The following is a 20978-nucleotide window of genomic DNA, read 5'->3' as shown; positions in this document are numbered from 1 at the left end:
GAGTGGTGAGAACCACTCCGGCATCGGGCCTCCCCAAAGGTGCGGAATTCTCTGCACCTTTAGGGGCTAGGCCCGCGACGGAGTGGCTCCCGCTCCGCCGACCGGCGCGAATGGCCTTTGGCGCCCGCCAGCCGGTGCGAACGGCTGGCCGAAAGGCCGTCACCGGTTGGCGTGAGTCCGCGCATGCGCCGGAGCGTCATCATCCGCTGACGTCGCCCCGGTATGCGCGGTGGAGGGGGTCTCTTCCGCTTCCGCCATGCTGGAGGCCGTGGCGGCGGCGGAAGAAAAAGTGTGCCCTCAGGGCACAGGCCTGCCCGCCGATCGGTGGGCCCCGATCGTGGGCCAGGCCACCGTGGGGGCACCCCCCGGGGTCAGATTGCCCCGTGCCCACCCCCCCCCCCCCCCCCCCCCCCCAGGACCCCGGGGCCCGTTCGCGCTGCCTGCTCCCGCCGGTACCAGGTCAGCGGGAGAGGCCTGTCAGCGGCGGGACTTCGGCCCATCGCGGGCCAGAGAATCGCCGCGGAGGGCCCGCTGACTGGCACGGGGGGCCCGCCGACTGGCGCGGCGGATTCCTGCCCCCGCCAATTCCCAGGTGGCGGAGAATTCCGGCCACGGCGGGGCAGGATTTACGCCGGCCCCAGGCGATTCCCTGACCCTGCGGGGGGTCGGAGAATTCCGCCCCAGATGCTGGAAACATAAAGTCCAGTTTGTTAAGGAAACTACAAAAATGAAGAGAAGTGTCCAAGAACTTTGGAGTTAAGTGAAGAGATACCAAGGAATTGTTCAGAAGAATTCAAGAAAGAATAAACAAAGTGTTCTGAGTTAAAGAGACAATTGCAGTAACCAGATTTAAAGTGGGACAGCAGCCTTCAAATGTGAAACAAACACATGATGCCATTTTAATACAGTCAGGGAAAGTTAAAGCAATTGTGAGCTATTTGCACAGCAGTCAAGACAAAGAAATCCTAAATGGGCTGGTGTGAAATAATGTGCTGGATTTGCTGTTAAAAGTAGAGCAGGAGCTTTTTGTAATGAATGTAGGAATTTCAGGTGTATTGGAATATAAGTATTTGGTGAAGTAGGGGTTAAAGGCCTGGGGCAGCACGATGGCACAAGTGGCTAGCACTGTGGCTTCACAGCGCCAGGGTCCCAGGTTTGATTACCCGCTGGGTCACTGTCTGTGCGGAGTCTGCACGTTCTCCCCGTGTCTGTGTGGGTTTCCTCCGGGTGCTCCGGTTTCCTCCCACAGTCCAAAGACGTGCGGGTTAGGTGGATTGGCCATGATAAATTGACCAAAAAGGTGTTAGATTTAGATGTAGGTGAGTCCTTTGGTGATAGCGATCACAACTCGGTTATGTTTACTTTAGCAATGGGCAGGGATAGGTATATACCACAAGGCAAGAATTATAGCTGGGGGAAAGGCAATTATGATGCTATTCGGCAAGATTTAGGATGTATAGGATGGGGAAGGAAACTGCAGGGGATGGGTACAATCGAAATGTGGAGCTTTTTCAAGGAACAGCTACTGAGTGTCCTTGATAAGTATGTACCTGTCAGGCAGGGAGGAAGTTGTCAAGCAAGGGAACCGTGGTTTACTAAGGAAGTTGAAGCACTTGTCAAGAGGAAGAAGAAGACTTATGTTAGGATGAGACATGAAGGCTCAGTTAGGGCACTTGAGAGTTACAAGTTAGCCAGGAAGGACCTAAAGGGAGAGTTAAGAAGAGCGAGGAGAGGACACGAAAAGTCGTTGGCGGATAGGATCAAGGAAAACCCTAAGGCTTTCTATAGGTATATCAGGAACAAAAGAATGACTAGAGTAAGATTAGGGCCAATCAAGGATAGTAGTGGAAAGTTGTGTGTAGAATCAGAGGAGATAGGGGAAGCGTTAAATGGATATTTTTCATCAGTGTTTACACTGGAGAAAGACAATGTTATCGAGGAGAATACTCGGGTTCAGTCGACCAGGCTAGATGGAATGGGTCGGGTACGTTTTGGCGCCGCCCTTTTGGCACCGATCATTTGACACCGCCATTTTGGCGCTAAATTGATTTGGCGTTCATTATTTTGGCGCCCAGCTGTTTTGTAGCCTTTGTTGTGTATTGAATATATTGCCAGGAATGTAATGATAGGTTAATAATAATAATAGATAAAAACATGACATTTATTTCTAACACCAAATAACAAGTAAAATGAGTATAAAAGTTTAATGCATTTCATAGTTAATAATAATAATGGATAAAAACATGACATTTATTTCTAACATCAAATATTAAGTAAAATGAGTATAAAAGTTTAATGCAGTTCATAGTTGTGGGCCAAACCACGTAAATATTCAAGTAGTGCCCGTGAATCAAACTGTTGTGCAATGTTTAAGATACGCTCATCGGCCTTAATGTATTTCAGAAGATTTTGATTTGGAGCATTCCCGGCAATCAACTGCTCGTAGTAAGCATCACGCCCTTTTTGAATTTTCCTTATACCATCGATGAACTTCCATATAACGGGATGGTTCATTCCTAATTCTGCATATATTTTTCTGTGTGCTGCTTCAGCATGATTGTTTGTTCAGTCCACACCAGCTATTGTTCGGATTTTTTAAATTCGCATCTCCAAAACATTAACAATGGGTCGCTTTTGCTACATTTATCAAACACGTATAAATATCCATCGTGTGTTAATTTTGGTTTGTCTCTCTTGCGTAGAATTTTTTCAGCCATTTCTGGTATGGGGTCTAAGAGAAATTAAAAGCAAAACTGTATTTCTAGCTTTCAAATGTGAAAAGAGAACAGGCTTATGTAACACCAAGGCTGTAGATTGTTATCATTAATTGCTGAAGTAGTCTGAATTGGCGCCAAGCAGATGAGCGCCCAAAAGGCCAGCGCCAAAACCGATGAGCGCCAAAAGGTCGGCGCCAAATGATCGGCGCCAAAAGGGCGGCGCCAAATAGTCCCATTCCCGATGGAATTGAGGTTCAAAAGGAGGAGGTGTTATCAATTTTGGAAAATGTCAAAATAGATAAGTCCCCTGGGCCAGATGGGATTTATCCTAGGATTCTCTGGGAAGCCAGGGAGGAGATTGCAGAGCCTTTGTCCTTGATCTTTATGTCATCTTTGTCGACAGGAATAGTGCCGGAAGACTGGAGGATAGCAAATGTTGTCCCCTTGTTCAAGAAGGGGAGTAGAGACAACCCTGGTAATTATAGACCTGTGTGCCTTACTTCGGTTGTGGGTAAAATGTTGGAAAAGGTTATAAGAGATAGGGTTTATAATCATCTTGAAAAGAACAAGTTGATTAGCAATACTCAACACGGTTTTGTGAAGGGTAGGTCATGCCTCACAAACCTTATTGAGTTTTTTGAGAAGGTGACCAAACAGGTGGATGAGGGTAAAGCGGTTGATGTGGTGTATATGGATTTCAGTAAGGCGTTTGATAAGGTTCCCCACGATAGGCTATTGCAGAAAATAAGGAAGTATGGGATTAAAGGTGATTTAGCGGTTTGGATCAGTAATTGGCTAGCTGAAAGAAGACAGAGGGTGGTGGTTGATGGCAAATGTTCATCCTGGAGTTCAGTTACTAGTGGTGTACCGCAAGGATCTGTTTTGGGGCCACTGCTGGTTGTCATTTTTATAAATGACCTGGAAGAGGGTGTGGAAGGATGGGTTAGTAAATTTGCAGATGACACGAAGGTCGGTGGAGTTGTGGATAGTGCTGAAGGATGTTATTGGATACAGAGGGACATAGATAAGCTGCAGAGCTGGGCTGAGAGGTGGCAGATGGAGTTTAATGTGGAAAAGTGTGAGGTGGTTCACTTTGGAAGGAGTAACAGGAATGCAGAGTACTGGGCTAATGGCAAGATTCTTGGTAGTGTAGATGAACAGAGAGATCTCGGCATCCAGGTACATAAATCCCTGAAAGTTGCCACCCAGGTTAATAGGGCTGTTAAGAAGGCATATGGTGTGCTAGCCTTTATCAGTAGGGGGATTGCGTTTCGGAGCCACAAGGTCATGCTGCAGCTGTACATAACTCTGGTGCGGCCGCTCCTGGAGTACTGCGTGCAGTTCTGGTCACCACATTATAGGAAGGATGTGGAAGCTTTGGAAAGGGTTCAGAGGAGATTTACTAGGATGTTGCCTGGTATGGAGGGAAGGTCTTACGAGGAGATGCTCAGGGACTTGAGATTGTTTTCGTTAGAGAGGAGAAGGCTGAGAGGTGACTTAATAGAGACATATAAGATAGTCAGAGGGTTAGATAGGGTGGACAGTGAGAGTCTTTTTCCTCAGATGGTGATGACCAACACGAGGGGACATAGCTTTAAATTGAGGGGTGGTAGATATAGGACAGATGTCAGAGGCAGTTTCTTTACTCAGAGAGTAGTAGGGGTGTGGAACGCCCTGCCTGCAACAGTAGTAGACTCGCCAACTTAAAGGGCATTTAAGTGGTCACTGGATAGACATATGGATGAAAATGGAATAGTGTAGGTCAGATAGGCTTCAGATGGTTTCACAGGTCGGCGCAATATCAAGGGCCGAAGGGCCTGTACTGCGCTGTAGTGTTCTATGTTCTATGTTAGGAGGGGTTATTGGGTTACAGGGATAGGGTGGAAGTGAGGGCTTAAATGGGTCGATGCAGACTTGATGGGCAGAATGGCCTCCTTCTGCACTCTATGTTCTATGTTAGCAAAGCCAACAGAGCGGGTTCAGTCCCCTTACCACCTGAGGTTATTCTAAACCTTGCTCTTGCCTAAGGTGTGGTGATCCACAGGGTAAATCACCACCAGTTAGTTCTCCCCCTCAAAGAGGAAAGCAGCTGATGGTCATCAGGGATTATGGCGACTTTACTTACTTTGTGTTGTGCTGTGGTGCATTATGAGTCAACTCTTTAAAATTAACATGCTCACTAAAACTAATAATTAATGGTTTGTTAGCACGTTTTCGAGACTTCCAATTGTCATTTGCAGAGGAAATGCTCGGGGTAGGTGGGAGTCGACTGAATTCATTCATTAAGTTGTCTAGCTGGAACCCACATTTTCCAGGGAAGGGTTGGCTGGGGATGCGTTAGCTGTGCTGTATGAAACCTTTTCATGCTGCTAGATACTGAGTTTTCAAATGTTTCCCTTGGGGTTTTTTACAACACCAGCACAATGCTGCAATTATTTTGCTCTTTCATCTTGGAATCACACTCATCCTATGTAACAGTATTCTTGCAAATTTTATTACGGTTATATTTTGTTTGCCAACAAATTTGTGTTTATCATAAGCTTTCTGGTCAATAATTTTCCTTCGTGCAACTGCCCACTGATACCAGAAATCGTAAGAGAAACTGGTTTTCAACCGGGGCCAGGATTCTCCCCTACTCGGCGGGACGGGGGGTCCTGGCGTGTTGGAGTGGCGTGAACCACTCCGGCGTCGGGCTGCCCCAAAGGTGCGGAAGTCTCCGCACCTTTGGGGGCCAAGCCCTCACATTGAGGGGCTAGACCCGCGCCGGAGTGGTTCCTACTCCGCCTGCTGGCGTGATCGGCCTTTGGCGCCATGCCAGCCGGGGCCCAAAGGACTTCGCCGGCCGGCGTAAGTCCACGCATGCGCCGGAGCGTCAGCGACTGCTGATGTCATCCCGGCGCATGCGCAGGGGAGGGGTCTCTTCCGCCTCCGCCATGGTGAAGACCATGGCGAAGGCGGAAGAAAAAGAGTGCTCCAACGTCACAGGCCCGCCCGCTGATCAGTGGACTCCGATCACGGGCCAGGCCACTGTGGGGGCACCCCCCCGGGGTCAGATCGCCCCGCGCGCTCCCCCAGGACCCTGGCGCCCGCCCGCGCTGCCAATCCAGCCGGTAAGAGAGGTGGTTTAATCCACGCAGGCGGGAGAGGCTTGTCAGCGGCGGGACTTCGGCCCATCGCGGGCTGGAGAATCGTCGCGGGGGGGCCCGCCGACCGGCGCGCAGCGATTCCCACCCCCGCCAAATCTCGGGTGGCGGAGAATTCGGGACACGGCGGGGGTGGGGGGTCCAGTAAAGTAAAGTTTAAAAGCTGCAGAATAATTTGTCAGTCATTAATTATACTGAGATGCCTGACAGTCAAAACTTCCTAAGCATTTCTAGACCATTCATTGGAAATGCACATAAAAGATGTTGGGAGCTTAATACTTGAAGAAAACCACTGTCATCTATAAGTAGAACTATATGAAGGAATTTATTTTCCAGTGTAACATTCTTAATAATCACCATCTGTCATTGGACTTAAGACTATAAGACATAGGAGCAGAATTAGGCCACTCGGCCCATCGAATCTGCTCCGCCATTCAATCATGGCTGATATTTTCTCATCCCCATTCTCCTGCCTTCTCCCCAAACTTCACTGTTTCTTAGATAGCATACTCGTGTTCCTTGCCACCTTTCAGATACATTTTAACACAGAGAAGGGCATATTACAGATGTGAAATGGCACAAAAGACTTCTTCAGGTTAGAGCATTGGAAAGTGGGAAGAATTTACTATCTTGGATCATACAGGTAGTGTGTTACTCTATAGACAATGCATTCTCTAAACAAGCATTTGAATACTCAAACAAAAATGTTCAGTGGATGCATTTATGCAATGCTTTTTCACTATGTTGAAACCCTCTTAACTTATTCATAGTTAATTTTTTTTTTTGCAGTTCAATGAAATTTTCAGAGGATCATGGCAAAGGTTAATACCGCAGAACTCCCATTTAGATTTTTAAAACAATCCATTCATCACATTCAGCAACTTATGTTTCTGAGAAAAAAATATCACTTTAAAGAATCTTGTGCAGGTCATGTTTTATAATTCGCAAACATTTGATATAGAATTTTGCAGCACAGAAGAAAACCTTTTGGCCCACCGCAGAGCAAGAGTTATAGCTGGGGGAAGGGCAATTATGATGCCATTAGACATGACTTAGGATGTGTTGGTTGGAGAAGTAGGCTGCAAGGGTTGGGCACACTGGATATGTGGAGCTTGTTCAAGGAACAGCTATTGCATGTTCTTGATAAGTACGTACCAGTCAGGCAGGGAGGAAGGGGTCGAGCGAGGGAACCGTGGTTTACCAAAGAAGTGGAATCTCTTGTTAAGAGGAAGAAGGAGGCCTATGTGAAGATGAGGCGTGAAGTTTCAGTTGGGGCGCTTGATAGTTACAAGGAAGCGAGGAAGGATCTAAAGAGAGAGCTGAGACGAGCAAGGAGGGAACATGAGAAGTCTTTGGCAGGTAGGATCAAGGAAAACCCAAAAGCTTTCTATAGGTATGTCAGGAATAAAAGAATGACTAGGGTAAGAGTAGGGCCAGTCAAGGACAGTGGTGGGAAGTTGTGTGTGGAGGCTGAGGAGATAAGCGAGATACTAAATGAATACTTTTCGTCAGTATTCACTCAAGAAAAAGATAATATTGTGGAGGAGAATGCTGAGACCCAGGCTATTAGAATAGATGGCATTGAGGTGCGTAGGGAAGAAGTGTTGGCAATTCTGGACAAGGTGAAAATAGATAAGTCCCCGGGGCCGGATGGGATTTGTCCTAGGATTCTCTGGGAAGCTAGGGAAGAGATTGCTGAGCCTTTGGCTTTGATTTTTAGGTCATCATTGGCTACAGGAATAGTGCCAGAGGACTGGAGGATAGCAAATGTGGTCCCTTTGTTCAAGAAGGGGAGTAGAGATAACCCCGGTAACTATAGGCCGGTGAGCCTAACGTCTGTGGTGGGTAAAGTCTTGGAGAGGATTATAAAAGATACGATTTATAATCATCTAGATAGGAATAATATGATTAGGGACAGTCAGCATGGTTTTGTGAAGGGTAGGTCATGCCTCACAAACCTTATCGAGTTCTTTGAGAAGGTGACTGAACAGGTAGACGAGGGTAGAGCAGTTGATGTGGTGTATATGGATTTCAGTAAAGTGTTTGATAAGGTTCCCCACAGTCGGCTATTGCAGAAAATACGGAGGCTGGGGATTGAGGGTGATTTAGAGATGTGGATCAGAAATTGGCTAGTTGAAAGAAGACAGAGAGTGGTAGTTGATGGGAAATGTTCAGAATGGAGTTCAGTTACGAGTGGCGTACCACAAGGATCTGTTCTGGGGCCGTTGCTGTTTGTCATTTTTATAAATGACCTAGAGGAGGGCGCAGAAGGATGGGTGAGTAAATTTGCAGACGACACTAAAGTCGGTGGAGTTGTAGACAGTGCGGAAGGATGTTGCAGGTTACAGAGGGACATAGATAAGCTGCAGAGCTGGGCTGAGAGGTGGCAAATGGAGTTTAATGTGGAGAAGTGTGAGGTGATTCACTTTGGAAAGAATAACAGAAATGCGGAACATTTGGCTAATGGTAAAATTCTTGGTAGTGTGGATGAGCAGAGGGATCTCGGTGTCCATGTACATAGATCCCTGAAAGTTGCCACCCAGGTTGATAGGGTTGTGAAGAAGGCCTATGGTGTGTTGGCCTTTATTGGTAGAGGGATTGAGTTCCGGAGCCATGAGGTCATGTTGCAGTTGTACAAAACTCTAGTACGGCCGCATTTGGAGTATTGCGTACAGTTCTGGTCGCCTCATTATAGGAAGGACGTGGAAGCTTTGGAACGGGTGCAGAGGAGATTTACCAGGATGTTGCCTGGTATGGAGGGAAAATCTTATGAGGAAAGGCTGATGGACTTGAGGTTGTTTTCGTTAGAGAGAAGAAGGTTAAGAGGTGACTTAATAGAGGCATACAAAATGATCAGAGGGTTAGATAGGGTGGACAGCGAGAGCCTTCTCCCGCGGATGGAGGTGGCTAGCACGAGGGGACATAGCCTTAAATTGAGGGGTAATAGATATAGGACAGAGGTCAGAGGTGGGTTTTTTTACGCAAAGAGTGGTGAGGCCGTGGAATGCCCTACCTGCAACAGTAGTGAACACGCCAACATTGAGGGCATTTAAAAATTTATTGGATAAGCATATGGATGATAAGGGCATAGTGTAGGTTAGATGGCCTTTAGATTTTTTCCATGTCGGTGCAACATCGAGGGCCGAAGGGCCTGTACTGCGCTGTATCGTTCTATGTTCTATGTTCTATGTCTGCACTGGCTCCCGAAAGAGCTACCTAGTTACTCCCATTCCCCAACCCAACCTCCGTAGCCCTCTAAATGCATCGCTTTCAAATATATTGCAATCTGTTGTGAAAAACCTGTGGAATTCGTCTCCAACATTCTCCCACTCAACGCATTCCAAATCCCACTAACTCTCTTGAGTAAAAGAGGTTTCTCCTCATCTCACTCTTAGCTCTCTTGCTGACCATCTTGAAATTCTGACCCCTAATCTCTGACATATGAATTAGTGTAAGCAGAATACCCTGTCAAAATTGGTCATAATTTTAAATGCCTCAATAAGGTCACCTCTTAATCTTCTGCTCTAAGGAGAACATGTCCAATTTCTATAATCTAATCCCTCTCTCGGGCTTTAACATTCTTCCTTAAAGAAGGTGCCCAAAACTGAACACAATGGCCTGGATACTCCGACCCCCCCGCCAGGTCGGAGAATCCCCGGGGGGAGGCGCGAATGCCGCCCCGCGCTGGCTGTCATTCTCTGGTGCCGTTTTTCGGGCGGCGGTGGGATGTATGGCACGCCAGTCGAGGGCCGTTGACTGCGGTCTCAGCCCCCACCGGCGATTTTCCAAGCCCTGATGGGCTCAGTGGCTGTCCAGTTTTGGCCAGTCCCGACGGCATGAAGTATTCACCTGATGCACGGCGGGACCTGCAGGTAAGTGTGCGGGGGCGGTCCTGGGGGGGTGTGGGGGGTGGGCACGGGGGATCCGACCCTGGGGGGCCGCCACGGTGCCTGGTCCGCAATGGGGGCCTACCGATCCTGCGGGCGGGATGTTTCCGTGAGGCCCTTCTTTCCTCCGCGCATGCGCGGGGGTTCTCTTCTCCGCGCCGGCCCCCGGGCAATTGGCAGAGCCCTATAGAACCCCCGCGCATGCGTGGAAATACACCTACTGGTCCGCGCATGCGCGAGATCACGCCAGCTGGTTCCGTGCTTGCGCAAACTCGCGCCGACCCTTCGGCGCCGGCTGGAGAGGCACCAACCACTCCGGCGTCAAACTAGCCCCCGGAAATTTGGAGAATTGCTCACTTTCGGGGGCTGTTGACGCTGGAGTGGTTGGTGCCGGGTTTCCTGCCGGCGTGGGGACGTTGTCCAATATTGCAAATGTGGTCTGACCAATGATTTGTAGAGATGTAGCATAACTTTTAATCTCTATGCCGCATTTTATAAACCCAGAGATTCTGTAAGTCTTCTTAACAACTATTTCAACTTCCGTGGCCACCTTCAGAGAATAATGCGCTTGAACCCCAAGATTCTCCCCTGCTCCTGTACTCCATGCAACTGACTAGTTAATACTGCCAACATTTTGACCTAAGAGATCCTGTTGTGCATTGGGCAGCATCCCTGCCTCTGAAGCAGAAACTCTGTTTGAGTTCCACCCCAGGAGCTGATGGCCAATGAAGGTGTGTTCATAGCGCAGCCAACAGGTTGAATATCAACCATCAACCTGCATTATCCCTTCCAGCATGCCAGTGGCTCATGGTAAGAGAGGAAGAGACTCCTCCTGTTCATGCTTAATGTGGAGTCAGCACCTGTTTCAGGAAAACAAAATCCTTGGATTCTGGAGAAGTACCGGAGGATTGGAAAACTGCCAATGTGGCACACAATTCAAAAAGAGAGGGAGGCAAAAAGCAGGTAACTATATAACATCTATTGTTGGAAAATATTGGAATCAATTATTAAGGAAATAATAGGAGCAATTTGGAAAAGCAGAGTCAGCATGGCTTCATGAAAGAGAAGTCGAATTTATTCAGAGTTTTTTGAGGAAGTCTCGACCAGAGTGGAACGAGGGGAATCAGTCGATGTGTTGCATTTGGACTTACAGAAGGCATTCAACAAGGTACCTCACAAAAGGTTAAGTCATAAGATAAGAGCCCATGGTTTTGGAGATAGTATTTTGGCATGGATAGAGAATTGGCTAATGGACAGGAAAAGCGAGTGGGGATAAGGGGTTATTTTTCAGGTTGGCGACCTGTAACCAGTGGGGTTCCACATGGATCAGTGCTATGACCGCAACTGTTTATAATATGTATTAATGAATTCGAGAAAGGAAGTGAATGTACTGTAATTTGAGGACGGCACAAAAAGGCATGTTGCGAGAGGGATACAAACAGTTTGCAAAGAGATATTGCTAGGTTAAGTAAGTTTTACATAGAACATACAGTGCAGAAGGAGGCCATTCGGCCCATCGTGTCTGCACCGACCCACTTAAGCCCTCACTTCCACCCTATCACTGTTGTTGGCTGCAAAGAGACATAGATAGGTTGCAGAGCTGGGCTGAGAAGTGGCAGATGGAGTTTAACCCTGAAAAGTGTGAGGTTGTCCATTTCGGAAGGACAAATATGAATGCGGAATACAGGGTTAACGGTAGGGTTCTTGGCAATGTGGAGGAGCAGAGAGATCTTGGGGTCTGTGTTCATAGATCTTTGAAAGTTGCCACTGAAGTGGATAGAGCTATGAAGTAGGCCTATGGTATGCTAGCATTCATTAGCAGAGGGATTGAATTTAAGAGCCGTGAGGTGATGATGCAGCTGTTCAAAACCTTGGTAAGGCCACATTTGGAGTACTATGTGCAGTTCTGGTCACCTCATTTTAGGAAGGATGTGGAAGCTTTGGAAAAGGTGCAAAGGAGATTTACCAGGATGTTGCCTGGAATGGAGAATAGGTCTTACGAGGAAAGGTTGAGGGTGCGAGGCTTTTTCTCATTAGAACGGAGAAGGATGAGGGGCGACTTGATAGAGGTTTATAAGATGATCAGGGGAATAGATAGAGTAAACAGTCAGAGACTTTTTTCCCGGGTGGAACAATCCATTACAAGGGGACATAGATTTAAGGTGAATGGTGGAAGATATAGGGGGGATGTCAGAGGTAGGTTTTTTACCCAGAGAGTAGTGGGGGCATGGAATCACTGCCTGTGGAAGTAGTTGAGTCGGAAACATTAGGGACCTTCAAGTGTCTATTGGATAGGTGCATGCATTAAGGTAGAATGATGGGGTGTAGATTAATTTGTTCTTAATCTAGGACAAAAGTTTGGCACAACATCGTGGGCCGAAGGGCCTGTTCTGTGCTGTATTTTTCTATGTTCTATGTATCCACGTAACCCAATAACCCCTCCTAACATTCTGGACACTAAGGGCAATTTAGCATGGTCAATCCACCTAACCTGCACGTCTTTGGACTGTGGGAAGAAACCGGAGCACCCAGAGGAAGGCCATGGGGAGAACGTGCAGACTCTGCACAGATAGTGACCCAGCAGGGAATCGAACCTGGGACCCTGGCGCTGTGAAGCCACAGTGTTATCCACTTATGCTACCATGCTGCCCACTAATGTTTAATGTATTTTTAAATAATCTTTATTGTCACAAGTAGGCTAACATTAACACTGCAATGAAGTTACTGTGAAAAGTCCCTAGCCGCCACATTCCAGCGTCTGTTTGGGTACACAGAGGGAGAATTCAGAATGCCCAAATTACCTAACAGCACGTATTTCGGTACTTGTGGGAGGAAACCGGAACACCCGGAGGAAACCCACGCAAACATGGGGGGAACGATAACACAAACTTTGGGGCAAGCATCGATTTCCCTGTTGCTTAAGAAACATAAGGATCCGACGGAGTATGGGTCGTATAGGCCCATATCACTTTTAAACGTGGCCGCAAAGATATTGGCGAAGGTACTGGCAGGCAAGCTAGAGGAGAGCCTCCCGAAGGTGATAGGTTAAGATCAGACGGGTTTGTGAGAGAGAGGCAGCTCTTTTCGAACATTAGGAGGGTATTAAACCTGGTTATGGTACCGGCGGAGGGGAAGAAAACAGAGGTGGCTGTGGCACTGGACGCCGAGAAAGCGTTTGACCGGGTAGAATGGGGGTACTTGATGGCAGTTCTAGAGTGGTTTGGAATTGGACCCAGATTTGTGGACCGGGTAAAGCTATTATATGAGGAGCCGAGGGCCAGTGTCCGCACAAATAACATCAGCTCAGAATACTTTCCTCTCCACTGTGGGACTAGGCAGAGATGTCCTATGTCCCCCCCTACTGTTTGCACTCGCGATTGAGCCATTGGCCATCGCATTAAGAAGTTTGCGGTTATGGAAAAGGATAGTGCAGGGGGAGAATAGAGCATAGGGTGTCCTTATATGCCGATGACTTGTTATTATACGTGTCGGAACCAAGTGTGTCAATAGGGAGAATACTGGAGCTGCTTATGGTGTTTGGGTCTTGGGGTACAAATTAAATCTAGACAAGAGTGAATATTTTGTGGTGTCTCGGCAGAGGTGAAGGGTCTGCCATTCCGTAAGGCAGGGACTCACTTTAGATACCTGGGCGTGCAGGTTGCTCGAGATTTGGGGGGAGCTCCGTAGGTACAACATTTCTAGTTTGGTGGGGAGGGTGAAAGCTGATCTGGCCAGGTGGGATGGTCCCCCTCTGTCACAGGCCCATCAGGTACAGGCAGTTAAAATGAATGTGCTGCCGCAATCCCTGTTTATTTTTCAATGCCTGCCGAATTTCCTGCCAAAGGCATTTTTAGAGAGATTGAAGGGATGATTACCTCGTTCATATGGGGAGGGAAGGTGGCCAGAGTTTGAAAGGTGCTATTACAGAGAGGAAGGCAGGCAGGGGGTTTGGGTCTTCCGAACCTGATGTATTATTACTGGGCGGCGAATGTGGAGAAGTACGGAGCTGGGTCAGAGGGGTTGACTCCCAATGGGTCAGAATGAAGGAGAGTTTGGGTAGGGGTCGGGATTTAAGGCGCTAGCGACAGTGTCGCTCCCGACGGCCCCGGGCTAATTTCTGGGCTTTGGTGGTAGGATGGGATCGTTGTTATTGATATTACATTCATTACTGATTATTATTTATCATTGGGTGTAAATTTGGGAGAAAATGTGAAAAAGCAGGAGAATAAAAAATATTTTAAAAAGAAAGACATGTGGCGGATGTGCAGACTCCACAAAGACAGTGACTCAAGCCGGGAATCGAAGTTGGGACCCTGGAGCTGTGAAGCAACAGTGCTAACCACTGTGCTACCATGCCGCCCAGCTTTGGGGAGAATGGTGTAGCATTCTGATTGTTCTGGTCTGTTCTTTTGATATTTTTGGGTTTAACAACACTCGCACGAAAAGATAACTTTAAAAATGGTAAAGTAACAACTTTTCTACTTACTGTTTGAGACACAGATATAGGGCCCAGTGCATGTTTAATGGTAGGTTGGAGAAACCATTGACAAGTTGAATTCTGGATTACTCTAGTTTTAGGCAGTAATAATTCATGCTAAATCTTAATATCACAAAGAAATAAATGACAGAAATGCACACAGGTGGAAGTATCTTGTGACCCTAATTTACCACACACCACCCTAAATCCTTCAGACCGAGTGACTTTTAAATCAATTACCTTCTAAAACTGAGGTTAAAGTACATTGTTGAAGTAGCATTCATAGAGACATATTTTCCAATTCACAATGCAATACTTAATTTGACAATTAATCAGAGTGATGCAGGGTGCCTGAGTGGAAAATGTTTTTCATTCCTCATGAGCAAAAACATTCAAAATATAGGTTAATGAAGGGTTTTAAGAGATTTTCCTCTTGAAGCTTTTTATAAATGTTCAATTATTTTTTAAAAATCATCTTCTCTTCCAATGTGCTTCTAACTCCTCTCCTGAAAGCATTAACTACTTAATAGGACATTTACTAATTAGTAGTTCTATAATGCCGATTAAGTATGGTATCATTTTGATTTAGGAAATTTTTAGAATTATTTGATTGACTGAGGCATCATGGCCCACACCTGGAGCTGAATGTTACCCAGGGGGCTGGCCTTTGGCCATCGGTCTGTTAATTGGCTTGTGACAGGCTTTGCTGGAAGGATGTCCCTTTGAGAGTTGCTGGCCAATCAAATAGCCTGCAGCTCTCAGGTCCCAGCAACACCTCCAAGACTACAACAACTCCTCTGAAGCTGGTTAGGCCAGCATTTAATGCTCATCCCTAATTGCCCTTCAGAAGGTGGTGATAAGATGCCTTCTTGAACCACTGCAGTCCCTGAGGTGTAGGTACACCCACGGTGCTGTTAGGGAGGGAGTTCCAGGATTTTGATCCAGCGACAGTGAAGAATGGTGATATATTTCCAAATCAGGGTGGTGAGTAACTTGGAAGGGGACCTCCATGTTGTTGTGTTCCCTGTTATCTGCAGCTCTTGTCCTTCCAGACCATAGCAGTCGTGGGTTTGGAAGGTGCTATCTAAGGAACCGTGGCGAATTACTGCGGTGCATCTATATTTTGGTACACACGGCTGCCACTGTTTGTCAGTGGTTGAGGGTTAAGTGTTTATGAAAGGGGGAGCAATCAAGCGGGCTGCATTGTCCTGGATGTGTCGAGCCTCTTGAGTGTTGTTTGAGCTGCACTCACCCAGGCAAGTGAAGAGTATTCCATCACACTCCTGACTTGTGACTTGTAGTTGGTGGACAGGGTTTGGGGGGTCAGGGGGGTGAGTTACTCATCGTAGGATTCTTAGCCTTTGACCTGCCCTGGTAACCATAGTATTAATGTGGCTAGTCCATTTCAGTTTCTGATCAATGATAACCCCCAGGATGTTGATTGTGGGGAATTCAGCGATGGTAATGCCATTGAATGTCAAGGGCGATGGCTAGATCCTCTATTTTCGGAGATGATCTTTGCCTGGCACTTGTGTTTTCCCCCTGATTCTCATTGACTCCAGTTGAGCTAGGGCTCCTTGATGCCATACTCGGTCAAATGTTGTCTTGATGTCAAGGGCAGTAACTCTAACCTCACCTCTGGCATTCAGCTCTTTTGTCCATATTTGAACCAAGGCTGTAATGAGGTCAGGAACTGAGTGATCCTGGAGGAATCCAAACTGAGTAACCATCCCTCACTGCCATTGAGAGAAGAGTCAATCGCATTGCTGTGGACTTGGAGTCCATATAGGCCAGACCAGGTAAGGATGGTGATTTCCTCCTCTCAAGGACATTAGGTTTTTACAATAATGATGAATTCATTGTTTTCAATTCTGAGATCAGCTTTCGGTTCCAGATTGTCTCCAGCGTTGAAATTAGCCAATTTGCATTGCCTATGGAAAGACCAAGGTTAGCTCTGGGATATTGATCGATATTTATCTGATTCATTATGTTCATTCTTCCATAATTACACATATGTCTTTTGCAGCCCGCTAGATCTTTAAAAGAGTCTTTTAAAAATGCAGTAATATAAGCTATAATTTTTATGATGCACTTTAATGTGAATTTTATGCTGATCAAAATTAAGGACAGCTGCAGTGTGGCTACCCATTCACTTTTGATCTGATCTGTCTTATTTTGGGAAACCACACAGGAGCTTTTGTGTCTCAATATCTCACAGCATAGAGTAAATTTGCATTTCCAGCACAGCTTAAGATGAAAAGCTCTGCGGGACAATCTTCCTCTGTATCCAAATTCCTGATGTGAACTGTGGAGCATTTGGAAGTATGAGTTTGTTAAATTATCCCATATTAACACCAACAGGTCTTATTGCCTTGGGCCTCAACAAAAGTGAAAAGCTGAGAATACCTGCTGCCATTTCTGTATCATTCATATTTTCAGGGAAGGCCAAGGAACTCTATCTTGATGATCAATACCTCTTGCAACACATGGTGCTATCTCAGAATCATTCTGTTTACTTTTCTGATTGTAGTCCAGCTGGAATTCATGCTCTGCGTTGATAATATCTATGCAGAGCTGCCTCAGAATGACTTCAGTAAGCAGAATCATGTATCACAAACAAACACATGATGTTAATATATAACTTGAGTTTACAAGGTTTTTATTGAAACATGCTTCTTTTCGTGTTATAAAAGCTCCTGCACTAATTGACAGAGCATTTTTGTTTCTTAAAACATCCCATTAATTATTATTAAAAGACACTTAAATAATCTTACCTACATTATTCCCAGTTGTTAATCTGTTCAATTCTACTGATTGTTAATTCAGATTTGAGAAGCTGTGGCAAGATGAACTGACAAAGCACGGACGAGAGAAGGCCTCACTGGGACGAGTAGCATGGCGGTTCTGTCAAACACGGGCCTTCATCGCTGTTGGTTGTCTGATGGTTACCATGCTAGCTAGCTTTATTGGTCCTGTGAGTGTTATTTCCTTTGATAAACTTTCTGAGATAAGTTGTATTATGTGGTTTACTCAAACAAATTGGGTACCACAGACGGTATCAACATTTGGATTTCATTTTGGGATAGTTTTAAGCACTCCAATACTTTAAGATGCAAAATTTCTTTAATATGGACAGTGTTGGTTGGATTGAAAAAAAATTCTTTCAAAAACTGAAGGAATTTAGCAGGATAGATGTTGTGTCTCTGTTCCATTTTTACCTTTAGGAATTTCAGTTACTATAGCAGATCAGACTAGTGGCAATAAATAAACTACTGAGTTTTAAGTCCTTTCAGGAGGTTTTTGTAAATTTCTGCTCTACAGTCTTGCTGATGTAAATAACCGAGTATGCAATAATAAAGGAGAATGTATTTATTAAAGCAAAATCAGGATGAATCTTAGCACATTCAAATGTGAAGAAGTAAGGCTGTTGGAATTTTTGAGGAATTCTTACTTATAATTCGAATATATTTGAAGGTTAGAGATTGCCTCACTCTCTGCAACTCGCCTCCTGATTTCCCCTAAGCCTGTCCACTATCTATCAGGCATAAGTCAGGCAAGTGATAGAATACTCGCCACTTGCCTGAATTAATGCTGCTCCAACAAAACTCAAGAAGCTCAACACCATCCAGACAAAGCATCCCACTTGATTGGCACCCCATCCATCACCTTCAACAGTCACCTGGTCCACCATTGACGCACCGTGGCAGCAATATGTACCATTTGCAAGATTCACTGCAGCAACTCACCAAGGCTCCTTTGACAGCACTTTCCAAACCTACAACCTCTATCACCTAGAAGGACAGGGCAGCAGTTGCATGGGAACATCACCATCTTCAAGTTCCGCTCCAAGCCACACACCATTCCAGCTTCGAACTATAATCGCTGTTCCTTCACTGCAACTGGGTCAAAATCCTAGAATTCCCTCATAGCACTGTGGGTGTTCTGACAACACTGACTGTAGTGGTTCAAGAAGGTGGCTTACCACTACCTTCACAAGGGCAATAGGGGATAGGCAATAAATGCCAGTCTAGCTAGTGACACCTGTTCTTCATTTAAAAAAATCAGTGCTCAGAACTTTTTCTTATTGAATGATAGAGTTTTATTATTTTTTCAGACCAAAGAAGAAAATAACTATTTTGTTTATTGATGCTGTTTGTATTCTGACTTTGGATAAAATAACCTATACTTTTTACTGAGCCTGATTTGGGTTTATGATCTGCTGATTGGCAGATAGCTTTAATTAGAGCAAAAATAAAATAAACTCACAGATGACTGAAGTGATTCGACAATCTTTTAATTTTTATATCACAAACTATAAATTGCGCTGTATTTCTTCTGTTCATTGTGATTCCTTCACAATGTGGCACCATACTTACTTTAACATATATATGATAAAAATGAGATTACTCCATTGCACTATTAAAGGATGTTTTAAATAATCAATAGTTACAAGTTGTTGCTTTATTAAAATTAAGTGGTTGCTTTATGGCTGACTGACTATGACGAATAATATTTTTGGTTAATTGTGCCATTCATCCCACTTTCTGGAATTACAAAGCCTTAATTTTGCTTCATTATTCATTTTACACCTTGAATGGGTTGGATGCTAAAATCAAAAGGAGGATCAGTCAATTCATGATCGAAAATATCCCTTTACTACACATATTTCGACTGTATTTTCAATGAGCACCGTGAATTAATAGTTGCTTAGTAATGTTAATGATCATTGCTGTTGGCTTTATTCATTATTGTCCAGTTTCCAACAACAACTTGGATTTTAGGTACTAATATATCTCAAGTTGCACCACAGAAGCTTAAAGCAAATGCTGTTTGATAGCAGGAGAACAGCTAGGAAAAATGACCAAAGTCATAGTGGATAAGATAGGGTTTAAGGCAGCTTTTGATGGTAGTGAAAGGCACATAGGAATTATTCATTTGTGCCTCAGGTTTATGTATATTGCCACATTTAGCTCAAATTGTTCTGCATTAAACCAACCTAAATAAAGTAATTGAAAATGTACATTCTGCCAGCAACCTGAGCAACATGCAACATTGAGTGAAAACCACTTCTTTTCTGGATTACTGAAGATACCAATTAAGGTTTCCTAGCTGTCCACGTACAGAACTGGATTATAATCTTAAGAATCACATTGCTATATCTGTTTATTATCATACCACCATGTGTCAAAAATGACAGTGAAATTGCAATGAGTGAAATTTGGATGACATGAAATACCAGTTATGTTGAGGTCGTCAACCATTCCCACTGGTTGAACAGCAAGTCGCATAGAACAATGCCTCTGATAAACCAAAATTCAACACTGGTAACTCCGGATTAGCCAAATTTGTCAGCTTGTCATATGGCTACATGGCCCAATCAGAGTGGCGTTAGACCACACAAGGATGCAACATCATGGAGCGCTGGGCAAGCCACCATTTAACATTGAGATCTCCCTGTAAAAGGGGATGCAAAGCCTGTGAGTTTGACTAAACATGTGAGAAAGTTAAAAGTGTTGGAGATTGGATTCAAATAGACTGCATAAGACGTTGAGAATAAGGAGAAGCAGAATGAGGCCAACCAACCCGATAATGAGGCACTTTTTTTCTCACCTGTGGAATTCACGGATGGAAATTGCAGAAGAGACAAATATGGACATTTACGCTGCATGACAACTGACAGATGATGAAATCGTGAATGCAGTACATTCTTTCATTGAGGAAGCCGATAATCCTGAGGAAACCAATGAATGACAACCTTCTTGCCCAAGCAGAAAAATATTATGGAATTTTCTAGAGCTAACTCCCAACATTTTTCAGGTCCAAGTTCTGGTCTTTCATAAGGTCAGGCCATTGTAAGGTGTGAACAAATTGAAAAAATCATTTTTCACACGTTTGCTGCTTTATTGGGTTTTCATTTAGCATTTGACTCTTGTTTTTGGCATAGATCGCATTTGTAGGCTTAAAGGATTACATAAAGATGTATTCATCAGGGCATGGGGCATATTCAGATAGCACAAAGCTCTGCTAAACACAAATCTGTGGGTGGATCCCCTGGGAGACGACTCATCAGGATTTTACTATAACTCAACCCAGTGCAACAATATTAACCTTGATTCAACCTTTCACAAAATTATTTTGTCCTAGTCCCATTCATCTTCAGTTGCTTCATCATCAGTGACATTCCTTCCAATTCATAAGGTCAGAAGTGAGGATGTTCAGTGGTGGCTTCACTGCACAATGTTCAGTACGATCTGCGACTCCTGTTGAAGCTGTCCATGTCCAAATGCAGCAAGACCTGGACAATATCAGGCTTGGGCTGACAAGTCGCAAGTAACATTCGGGCAACACAAGTTTCAGGCAATGACCGTCTTCATAAAGCGAGGATCTAACCATTGTCCTTTGACATTCAAGGGCATTTCCATCAGTATCCTAGGATTTAGCATTGACCAGAAACTGAACTGGGCTATCCAAAAAAATACTGTGGCTACTAGAACTGGCTAAAGGCTAGGAAGCTTGCAGCGACAAACTCACCGTTTAACTCCCCCAAGCCTGTCCACCATCTACTAAGCATAAGTCATGAGTGTAATGGAATACTCTCCACTTGCCTGGATGAATACAGCCCCAACAACATTCAAGAAACTTGACACATCAGAACAAAGCAGCCAGATTGATTGCTACACTTTCCATTAATATTCACTCCCTCCACCACTGACAAACAGCGGTAGCCATGTGTACCATCTACAAGATGCACCGA

At 45.1% G+C, this 20978-nt stretch overlaps 1 protein-coding gene across 1 annotated transcript in view; it reads left to right on the top strand.

The window, feature by feature from the left end:
• The window catches only part of LOC119951991 (multidrug resistance-associated protein 5-like), a 269580-nt gene that overhangs the window by 53626 nt on the left and 194976 nt on the right, over window positions 1–20978 (top strand). The window contains exon 5 of the mRNA XM_038775439.1: window positions 17051–17198. Within this exon, the coding sequence (XP_038631367.1) occupies window positions 17051–17198 (148 nt within the window). The remainder of the gene's footprint in view (window positions 1–17050; window positions 17199–20978) is intronic.

This window comes from Scyliorhinus canicula, chromosome 17, assembly GCF_902713615.1.
Source record: "Scyliorhinus canicula chromosome 17, sScyCan1.1, whole genome shotgun sequence".
Classification (NCBI taxonomy): domain Eukaryota; kingdom Metazoa; phylum Chordata; class Chondrichthyes; order Carcharhiniformes; family Scyliorhinidae; genus Scyliorhinus; species Scyliorhinus canicula.
The sequence above is the reverse complement of the archived record's forward strand: the minus strand, read 5'-3'. Positions and strand labels throughout refer to the sequence as shown.